Here is a 10,868-nt window from a genome sequence, read left to right on the forward strand (position 1 = left end):
TCTCTGAGGGAGCAGAGCTGTGCTGTAGTCCCAGATCGGTCCTCGGGGATTTCTGTGGAGTGGCCAGCATGCTGTGGGCTGGACTCACGACAGAGGAGGAGGGTGCTGGGACAATTTTAGAGGCATGGCACTGAGCCCCTGTCAGCCAATCAGAGGTGGACTGACATCAATGTTTCCTACAATACAGCCAGGCCTGCCCAGCTGTTTGAATGAGGTTACAAACTTGGTCAACTTCACTTCAGCCTCTGACAGTCTCAAGGTCTGAAGTTGCTGCAGAACTGTAAGACTGCACCCCTTGGCTGTGTTTGGCAGGGTGCACATCAGACGTGAATTCAGGTCCTTTTCACCGGATTACCTCAGACCTCTGGAAGGATTCTTGTGTGGAAGTGTTGGCTGCTTCCAAGAGTGAGTTTTGCCTTGGAGGTAAAATGCTGAGCGCCTTGTGCTGAAGTTGATCCAACGAGAGCTACTCATCCCAATCTGCAGACCTAGTCCACCTGGAAACCTCTGCTAAGGTAAGATCTTCAAAACTGGACTTAATTAATGTTTAATGTTCATAAGTTAACAACTATATTTCAACTCGCTGAAGAATGTCAGTTGGTATTCGGAGAGCTCAGAAACTGAATGGTTTCATGTGGTTTAACACAATGAAGGGTAAAGCCCTTCCAAGCTCTCTCTTGGAAGTCGCTTTGGATAAAAGCGTCTGCTAAATGCATAAATGTAAATGTAAAGCCGCGTTGTTAGAGCACATGAACGCAGATCAAGAGGTCACAGGCTTAAATCACCCCCCCCATCCAGGCCACAGTGTTTATGACTGAGGATCGCACCCCCACCACCCCCCCTACCAGCATCCCCTGTCTCACAGTCATTCCTCCCGAGTCTATCACACAAATCCAAGCTCTCACGGAGCACGGCTCAGCCTTGCCATACAGAAACAGCCTCACATCAGGGCAACAGCTCCTCTGCTTCTGATCGCAGCACGCCCGCCTTTGTCACTATTCCATTTTGGAGGGCATGTTCGCTTAAATGCCAAGTCCCAGGGCTGGCGGGCGACGCCGGCCCCCCGTCGCCTCTCCGAGTGGGGGGGAGGGCTGCTGAGGGACGTGACCTTGTGAGGGGAGAGAAGGCCCTCGCTGTGACTCAGTCCATGTCCCCTACACACAGAGCCCTCGCTGTGACTCAGTCCATGTCCCCTACACACAGAGCCCTCGCTGTGACTCAGTCCATGTCCCCTACACACAGAGCCCTCGCTGTGACTCAGTCCATGTCCCCTACACACAGAGCCCTCGCTGTGACATACAGAGCCACGTTGCCCCCCCTGGCTCGGCTGCCGTGCTGAGTCTAAAGTCCCTCTGCCCTCGCTGCCCGGCTATTTTAGACCACTGGCCTGCATTGTTTCTGCCCCCTGCTCGTGACAGATTCCAGTTTCAGTCTCACGCGGAGCTTTGATGAACTTGTGGCGCCCAACGTATTTTAGATTTGAATATCAATCTTTTCTTAGTTGACAGAAAGTTGCAGACTTACTGTATATTCTTGATGTTTGTGTGTGAGTGTTGAGCAGTCCGACAGTATTTACTTAAAAACATAGTTTTCTCCTTTCATCAATTGGAATGAGAGAGTAGTCGACCGATAGTGACCCAGGTCACAACCCCAGCACGTAAACCAGGAACATACCAACCCCGGAACACGCGTCGATTCAGCCTCTGACAAACGCTGCAACTATTTTCAGACGGTATGACTTTGAACTGACCTTTGTTGCAATCGTACAGAGCCTGCAGTTCCTAGACTGCGGTAGCTGTAATGTGACACTTGCACTGTTTAATCGTTTTCAGGACATGTCGTGTTAAGAGTGTTTGACTGGACAAATGTCACAGTATAAAGGTGTTTCATGTTTTTACAAACACTTAACAACTTATGATTCATTTCAACCTGGTTCACTAGAACGTGTTCCATGGTTCCTAACACGGCTGAAACATCCAGTTCTACATACAAGGAGAAGAACATCATTTAATTCGGTAATTTTGGGCCACCTACATTTACCTAAAATATGAACTTCTTAAGTCACACTAGGATTAAAGTCTTATGTAAAATGTTCAAATTTCCCCATAGATCTTCAATGGAGAATCCATTTTTTCACACTCCTGCAACTCTTATCACAGCTTGCAGACGCCAGGAATTCCAGGTGGCATCACTTAAACTCCTGAATCACTGTCAATTGTTCTCAACAAACCGGGAACGCTGTTTAAAGACAGCTACCACAGCGCTTTTAATCTCAGAGTCTATTCACACACCTACGAAATGAAAACGGTCTAAATGTTGTTGCGACACATTTCTCATATTGTCACGGGATATTTTCATCATCCTAGTAATCGTCGACATCATCAGCCTCTCTCTATTCATCGCCCCCTTTATTGTGGTCTTCTTCATCATCCTAATCATCTCTTAATGAGACCATTAATCAGTCATCATTCTAATCATCATCATCATCAACCACATTATCATTGCAAGTGAAAACAAGATCATGTATCAAAGTTCCACTGTGCTGTGGAACTGTGCTGTGAGGCTGGGGGAGGCTGGGGGAGGATGGGGAAAGCTGGGGGAGACAGAGGGAGGCTGGGGGAGGCTGGGGGAGGCTGGGGGAGGCTGGGGGAGACAGAGGGAGGATGGGGGAGGATGGGGGAGGCTGGGGGAGACAGAGGGAGGATGGGGGAGGCTGGGGGAGGCTGGGGGAGGATGGGGGAGGCTGGGGGAGGCTGGGGGAGGATGGGGGAGGCTGAGGGAGACAGAGGGAGGATGGGGGAGGCTGGGGGAGGATGGGGGAGGCTGGGGGAGGCTGGGGGAGGCTGTGTGAGGCTGAGGGAATGTTACTACAGTATATACTTCTAATATTACTTGAAATCTATAAGAAAATACACCTATATGATTTATAAAGGCACCGTCTAGGCAGTCCTCCAGTGTTTTATTTTCGTGAGTTGAGACTCCCCCGAAAACAAACCTTGTTTCATCTGGGGAAAACAACATTTGGATGAATATTTGGCTATCAAACACTCCTGCTGAGACTGTCAGAGTGAGGAGAAAACAGTTGGCCGTTCAAATAAAAACAACACGTCACATCTTGAATCTAGAACCACATCAGTGTGTCTCCCTGACTTAGAATGCTACAGACACCACTTTTGAACTGCTGACTAACCCGACTCGCATCTTTTCTCCTCAACAGGCTCCTGTTGCCGGGCGGAGTTCGGGCAGAGTTGGTCGGAGGGACGTCAGTGCATCGCCATGCCCCCCGCCATAGGGGGCCCTCAGGGCTACACTCCCCCAGAGGGGGGCTGGGGCTGGGCGGTGGTGGTGGGGGCTTTCATCTCCATCGGTTTCTCCTACGCCTTCCCCAAGTCCATCACTGTCTTCTTCAAGGAGATCGAGGTGATCTTCGACGTGTCGAGCAGTCAGGTGTCCTGGATATCCTCCATAATGCTGGCCGTCATGTACGCAGGAGGTCAGTGGAGCTGACGCATCCGACGTCCAACACAAACATTTACATTTAGTCATTTAGCAGACGCTCTTATCCAGAACGACTTACAGTAGGTACAGGGACATTCCCCCCGAGGCAAGTAGGGTGAAGTGCCTTGCCCAAGGACACAACGTAATTTTTCACGTCCGGGAATCAAACCAGCAACTTTCTGATTGGTAGCCTGATTCCCTAACCACTCAGTCATCTGACTCCCAAACAAGTTCAAGTTCAAGGTCAGGTTCAAGTCTTTGTATTGTCAGACGCACAGAACAACACAGGGTCAGACTGGGCACTGAAATTCTTTGGACAAGACAACTCAAAGCAACGTGGCATAACATGACATAAACAACCACAGCCCCCCCGAAACACGCTGACTGAATGCAGGGTCATGTTTTGTTTGATTAATGGTTTGTTTTAGGTTTTCCAGGGACGAGGAAATTCAACAGAACCACTCAGCAAAGCCATATTGTGAATTTTTCTGTTCACTGTTCTGGGTAAATAAGATGGGGTTGATTTGAAATGTGGCTAGTTAAAGCTAGGTTAGGCGAGTTTTTCGAAGCTAGCTATTTTAGCTTCTGTTTGAGACGATTCAAACCAAAATAACCCACCCCCTCCCACAAAACACATGAACGTGCATCCTGACTACAGAACTTGCCGCTCTTTATTTGTTGCTATCAAGATGTTACGTTTATTTAGGCAAATAAGAGCTTATCTAACGTAGTAGATACCCTGCCTTTAAGACAGACTGTTCCTTGACCCCAAAAAACATAAAAATAGGTACGTGCTTCTGATCCTGAACTTTCCACATGCACTATTTGTAGCCTTGAACATTTTGAAAATGTCAAACGCACTAAAACATAGTAAGTGCTTTGTGAAGCACCGCACCGTCAGTAACAATCCACAGCAATAAGAATGCATTGTTAGGCTGCCATGGCGTAACTAACACAGCTTTTACCAAGTCTATAACAACCCCACGACCACCCAGTGCTTTTACATTGGTGGAAATAGGCCTAATATCTGACTTTCGTGCCCACAATCTCTCCTCCCTGCTCAGTATTCCTCCACCTCCTACTGAGACTGCAGGTGCTATGTCTTGTGGACGGAGGTCCATTACCTCCGCACCACCCACATTCCTCCTCCTCAGACACACAGAGCTCACTCAGGTTCCCACCCATCGACTGTGTCCTCTGAGGTCACGGAGCGCGAGATCAAGATTAAGAGTGTTGTCTGGAACGAGACGCCCGGGCTTGAATCACACACCGCTCTGGTGGAATCAGGACGAATGAGGCCTTCGGAGCTCTCAAACCCCTCCATTGAAAGAGTGCAACTCTATCTGTCTCCAGGGTCCTGTGTTTGGTTTCAGCCCTGTTGTCTTGTTGATGTGGATCCGGAGAGCAGGTGAGGTGCTTTACATGGAAGTGTCTGGGCAGAGGGACGTCCAGGGGGAAAGGGGGGTGATCCCCCCCGCTGACGGGACGAATCACAAGCTGGGTGATGTCAGACGGGTCTCTCCTGCCAAGGCTAGAAACATCTCCTTTCACCTGGGTGACATTCATCACGTACAGGGCTTTAATCTGAGAGCCGCTTTTCAGTCCTCTGCAGACCAGCTCAGAACCTGGAGAACACGCAACACAAAGCCCGGGCTCTCTCTGAAAGGTCCTGCTCTCTCCAGGGGCAAAGACAAACAAGCCTTTTTTATCCAAACTAGTAAACACGTAATTTTCAGTTGGTCAAACAAAAAGGAATGCAAGCGTGCGGGTAGCTTAATGCCTGTGTTAGGCTTTGAACAGGAAATACTGGGAGTCTCAAAGAAAACACGAGTTACCTAGTTTGTTTCATGATAAGTAACGCGAGGCAAGCTCAAACCTCAGTCCCAGCTTGTCTCGCAGGAAAAAAATTCGGAAATAGTTTGTAAATACTTGAGCCCATAGTTTACATCAAGGATCAGCGCAATGTGTGTAAAGTCTGTGTGTATTCAAGCCAAATAAGCCCTTTTTACTCTACTAAACAGTGGCGGTGATCCCCACCAGGGAATCAATGCTGTTTATTGTTCAACAGCCCCACCCCCTCCTCTCATCAGAAGGTAGCTCTCAGCCACAGGACACAATCAAGGGCTTCAGAGCCAAGGGTCTCAAACTCTCTTTCTTTTCATCTCCATCTGACTTACACACTCTCAGTCTTTCTTTCTCTCTCACTTTCAGACTCCTCTCTCTATCCTCTCTCTCTCTCTCCCTCTCTCTCTCTTCTGACTGAATCTGTTGGCTTGGTTGTTCAGGCCACATGACTGAGTGCACATGACGTCCAAATAACTGTGTGGGCCGACCTTTGACCTTGTACCGAGCCAGAATCCGTCAAGTCTGTGGGACTCAAACTCTCTCTAGACGTTGTTATTTCACACGGTCCAAAAGCCGGGCCACTAAAGCCAGGCCTTCTGACTGTGAGGTCACCTTACAGCAGATCAACACATTAGACCGCACACACAGTAGAGCGTGATTCTACCCCTGTGAGTGACTGCAGGGCTCAAGAGGGGGTGGGTCCTCACTGAACACTGTCAGACATCCACCACTTCCATCAATTTCTCGTCTGTCGCTGGTCTAATAATCTACATGGCTTGGTGGCCTGACCTTTCTCTCAGATCAACTGTTTCCTCGGAGACAGAGCAGAGGAAAGTCGTTGTTTGCATTCAGCCGAGCTTGCATTAGAAACTAACCAGCCTTTGTCCTGCTCGGGGCCAGCAAATGAGTCTGGACAACCTCTAAACAAAAACTGTCAGGTTCCATTTGGGTTTGTGGCGAGGCGCTGGGGTTTGGCAGAGGGGGCCGAAGCGTCTTCAAGCTCGTGGATCCTGACTTGTTGGCTGGTTGGGCCGTCGTGGCAGGCCTGACAGGGCCGTGGCGGGTGGCCAGCTGATACCTCCATACCATTTAGGCGTGTGTTTACAAATCCTAGTGAGTTAGGTGTGGGTTTATGGTCAATATCCCCACTGTTTTCCACCTCCTCATATATTTAGGTCCTCTCTTTCCTTTCCCTCTGTCTCTCTCCCCTCACTCTTTCTCTCCCCCCCCCCCTCCTCTTTCTCCCCCCCCTCTCTCTGTATGTATGTAGGCCTATATACACACAGTAAATATGTATGTATGTTACTCTCATTGACAATTGCATACATCCCCAGTTCCGCCTGTACTTAACTTGAGACCACAAAGGATCACCACACTGAAGAGAGTCCGTTCTCATTCTCAGCACTTGAGTCAGGCACAGCATCACCTGTCAACTTGCAATCCATCAATTCACCATGAGTGTCTTGTTTTGTGTGAGATTGCTTTGTGAATGGTGTTGATGGCAGAAATATTACTGCAGTGCAGCAGTAAGAGAAATTATTGCAGAAGTTGTGTGATTTCAGTGACAGGCCAGAGGTGTCTTTCTGAGGCCCTCTGGTGGCCAAACATATTTTTGCTCTCTGAAATGTTCGCAGTAAAAAACTGGTTTGAACTTGAATTGACAAAAGGCATTGTCTGTAGGTGGCACTGTTAGCAAATGAACGTAAATGAATTAAAAGGCTTTTTTGCAGCCCAATGCAGCATGTAAATCCACAATAAAATGTTGACATTTATAGTCAAACATAACTTCATACTCATAACTTGCAGATAATCAGCTTGGCTGTGTATTGTCGTGATTTCATCATCTCTATTTATCCTCTCCTCTCCTTCTCTTTCCCTCTCCTCTCCCCCTCTTTCCTCCTCATCTCTCCCTCTCCTCCTCCCCTCTCCTCCTTCTCTCCTCTCTCCTTTGTCCCTCTGCTGGTCTCTCCTCCTCTCCCTCTCTTCCTCCTGTCTTCCTCCCCCTCCCTACCTTTCACCCTCTTCTCTCCCTCTCCTCCCCCTCCCTACCTTTCACCTCTCCCTCTCCTCCCCTCTCCTCCCTCCCCCTCCCTACCTTTCACCCTCTCCTCTCCATCTCCTCCCCTACCTTTCACCCTCTCCTCTCCTTCTCTTCTCTCCCTCTCCTCCCCCTCCCTCCCTTTCACCCTCTCCTCTCCCTCTACTCCCCCTCTCCTCCCCCTCCCTACCTTTCACCCTCTCCTCTCCCTCTCCTCCCCCTCTCCTCCCCCTCCCTCCCTTTCACCCTCTCCCTCTCTCTCCCCTCCCCCTCCTCCCCCTCCCTACCTTTCACCCTCTCCTCTACCTCTCCTCCCCCTCTCCTCCCCCTCCCTATCTTTCACCCTCTCCCTCCCCTCTCCCTCCCCCTCTCCTCCCCCTCCCTACCTTTCACCCTCTCCCTACCTTTCACCTTCTCCCTCTCCTCTCTCTCCCCTCCCCCTCCTCCCCCTCCCTACCTTTCACTCTCTCCTCTACCTCTCCTCCCCCTCTCCTCCCCCTCCCTACCTTTCACCCTCTCCCTCCCCTCTCCCTCTCCTCCCCCTCTCCTCCCCCTCCCTACCTTTCACCCTCTCCTCTCCCTCTCCTCCCCCTCCCTACCTTTCACCCTCTCCCTCTCCTCCCCCTCCCTACCTTTCACCCTCTCCCTCTCCTCTCCTTCTCCTCCCCCTCCCTACCTTTCACCTTCTCCCTCTCCTCTCCTCTCCCTCTCCTCCCCCTCCCTCCCTTTCACCCTCTCCTCTACCTCTCCTCCCCCTCTCCTCCCCCTCCCTACCTTTCACCTTCTCCCTCTCCTCTCCTCTCCCTCTCCTCCCCCTCCCTCCCTTTCACCCTCTCCTCTACCTCTCCTCCCCCTCTCCTCCCCCTCCCTACCTTTCACCTTCTCCCTCTCCTCTCCTCTCCCTCTCCTCCCCCTCCCTCCCTTTCACCTTCTCCCTCTCCTCTCCTCTCCCTCTCCTCCCCCTCCCTCCCTTTCACCCTCTCCTCTACCTCTCCTCCCCCTCTCCTCCCCCTCCCTACCTTTCACCTTCTCCCTCTCCTCTCCTCTCCCTCTCCTCCCCCTCCCTCCCTTTCATCTTCTCCCTCTCCTCTCCTCTCCCTCTCCTCCCCCTCCCTCCCTTTCACCCTCTCCTCTACCTCTCCTCCCCCTCTCCTCCCCCTCCCTACCTTTCACCTTCTCCCTCTCCTCTCCTCTCCCTCTCCTCCCCCTCCCTACCTTTCACCCTCTCCCTCTCCTGTCCCTCCCAGGGCCCATCAGCAGTATCCTGGTGAACAAGTATGGTAGCCGGCCCATCATGATGCTGGGAGGCTGTTTGGCAGGCAGCGGCCTGATCGCCGCCTCTTTCTGCAACTCTGTCGAAGGCCTTTACTTCTGTGTAGGAGTAGTGGGAGGTATTTTCTTATGGCTTCCTTTCTGGCTTCAAATGGTTTTGTTTTTGTTTTCCATGAACTCTGTCACTACTTAGTGTCAACTCTTGTCAACTCACTTCTTTTATCACACTCTCACATCATGAATTTGGGTCTTTGACATTCAAATGTGAAAATGTTTCTGTCAGTTATTCCCAAGCTTAACAGTCTGTTCTAACAGGTCTGGGTCTGGCATTCAATCTCAATCCGGCCCTCACTATGATTGGCAAGTACTTCTACAAGAAGAGACCCATAGCCAATGGGATCGCCATGGCTGGGAGCCCGGTCTTCCTGTCCACGCTGGCCCCGCTGAACAGCTGGTTCTTTGACCACTTCGGCTGGAGAGGCAGCTTCCTCATCCTGGGAGGCCTGCTCCTCAACTGCTGCGTGGCCGGTTCCCTCATGAGACCCATCGGGCCCAAGCCTCAGCCGGTCGTCAGCGACCCAGACGGCCCCAAGAAGACGTGCATGGAGAAGGTGAACAGCGTCATCGACCTGTCGCTCTTCAAGCACCGCGGCTTCCTCCTCTACCTCATGGGGAACGTCATCATGTTCTTCGGACTCTTCACCCCGCTGGTGTTCCTCAGCAACTTCGCCAAGAGCAAGGACATCCCCAAGGAGAAGGCTGCCTTCCTGCTCTCCGTCCTGGCCTTTGTGGACATGGTCGCCCGACCCTCCATGGGGCTTCTAGCCAACACCAAGTGGGTCCGGCCCAGGATCCAGTACTTCTTCGCAGCCTCGGTGCTGTATAACGGCGTGTGTCATCTACTGGCCCCCATCTCTGTTGACTACACCGGCTTCGTCATCTACTCCCTGTTCTTTGGTTTTGCCTTTGGCTGGCTGAGCTCAGTGTTGTTCGAGACCTTGATGGACCTAGTGGGAACCCAGCGTTTCTCCAGTGCGGTGGGCCTGGTCACTATCGTGGAGTGCGGGCCTGTGTTGTTAGGGCCCCCTCTGCTGGGTGAGTAGGGTGTCACACCGGCCAACACTACAGGGATTCACTTAACACTCTCAACCGGGATGATTATGAGATTGAATATGTAATATGTTAACTGAAAAAGTTAAATAATTATCATCATGTAATTATGATTTCAATGGTTTATCTATAGGACGATTCAAAGACATCTACGATGACTACAAGTACACATACTGGATCTGTGGGGTGATTCTGGTCGTGTCCAGCATCTTCCTGTTCGTGGGAATGGGCATCAACTACCGGCTGCTGGACAAGGAGAAGAAAGAGGAGGAGAGGAGAGCCAAGATGGAGGACAGAGAAGACTTGTCTAACAAGAACAACACCGCCAAAGAGTTCGAAGCCTTTATCGACGAGCCGGGAGCTGCCGAAGAAGCTGTCTAACAGTCAATCGGCTTTCTTAATGTGTAAAGATGTGAACGTGTTAATGTATACGCCAAAGCACTGCTGTGGTGCTAGTCTTTATGGACAGACTTCAGGAAGAAAAAGAGTATGTGATCGACTGCATTTCTAGTTACCTCTCTTCATGACTGTATTATTAACACTGATGACAGAAGCAGAACTAACTGAGGCTTCGTTGTAGTTAGTGTGTGAGGAAAGACAGGGAACTAATGAATCAGTTGCAATGTCAACAATACTTCAAGCATTAGCAATATATGTGTTCCCAAATTATAACTGCTAATGTTTTCTATGAAAACATTTTTAAAGGCTGTAGAATTCACCTATCCTTTGCAATATTGTTAAGAAAGGACATGTATCTGCAAGTCGATTTATTTACTCCTGAAACCCTCATGAATAATTTGCAATATGACACAGTGACACATTAATAAGGATTTTGTGTAGTATTACTTTGACTGAATATATATTCTCCTCCATTACAAACATTTAAATGTGAGGTGTCACTAAGACCTCTGCCAGATAATGTTTGGGTTATTACTATTTTTCTTATTCATTCCTGTCATCATTGAAGGTGTGTATATGCCGTGCTACGAGAATAAAATAGCCTACTCACGAGACGGGTTGGATTTGACAAACCACTATTTTCCATGCGTGTGCCCTCATCATCATTGCAGTCAGTGAGTCTCTTCTACATTTTGCTATTACCAAA

The 10,868-nt window shown here is 50.0% G+C and overlaps 1 protein-coding gene across 1 annotated transcript; it reads left to right on the forward strand.

Annotated features, from left to right (window-relative positions):
- The first annotated feature begins 208 nt into the window (after positions 1-208).
- Positions 209-10,800, forward strand: slc16a1a (solute carrier family 16 member 1a). Its single transcript, XM_047026599.1, has 5 exons — positions 209-515; positions 3,218-3,493; positions 8,629-8,772; positions 8,969-9,748; positions 9,897-10,800. Exons 2-5 carry the CDS (start codon positions 3,277-3,279, stop codon positions 10,142-10,144), a joined length of 1,389 nt encoding a protein of 462 aa, XP_046882555.1. The 5' UTR covers positions 209-515; positions 3,218-3,276; the 3' UTR covers positions 10,145-10,800.
- The last annotated feature ends 68 nt before the right edge of the window (positions 10,801-10,868 follow it).

The sequence above is a fragment of the Hypomesus transpacificus genome, chromosome 9 (assembly GCF_021917145.1).
Source record: "Hypomesus transpacificus isolate Combined female chromosome 9, fHypTra1, whole genome shotgun sequence".
In the NCBI taxonomy this organism is placed as follows: domain Eukaryota; kingdom Metazoa; phylum Chordata; class Actinopteri; order Osmeriformes; family Osmeridae; genus Hypomesus; species Hypomesus transpacificus.

What these genes read in the sequence shown, in the direction of transcription:
- slc16a1a (XM_047026599.1), top strand. Translation starts at nt 3,277, where the DNA reads ATGCCCCCCGCCATAGGGGGCCCTCAGGGCTACACTCCCCCAGAGGGG. An exon ending in GGCCGTCATGTACGCAGGAG is followed by an intron (nt 3,494 to 8,628) that starts GTCAGTGGAGCT and finishes TGTCCCTCCCAG; the next exon opens with GGCCCATCAGCAGTATCCTG. An exon ending in CTGTGTAGGAGTAGTGGGAG is followed by an intron (nt 8,773 to 8,968) that starts GTATTTTCTTAT and finishes CTGTTCTAACAG; the next exon opens with GTCTGGGTCTGGCATTCAAT.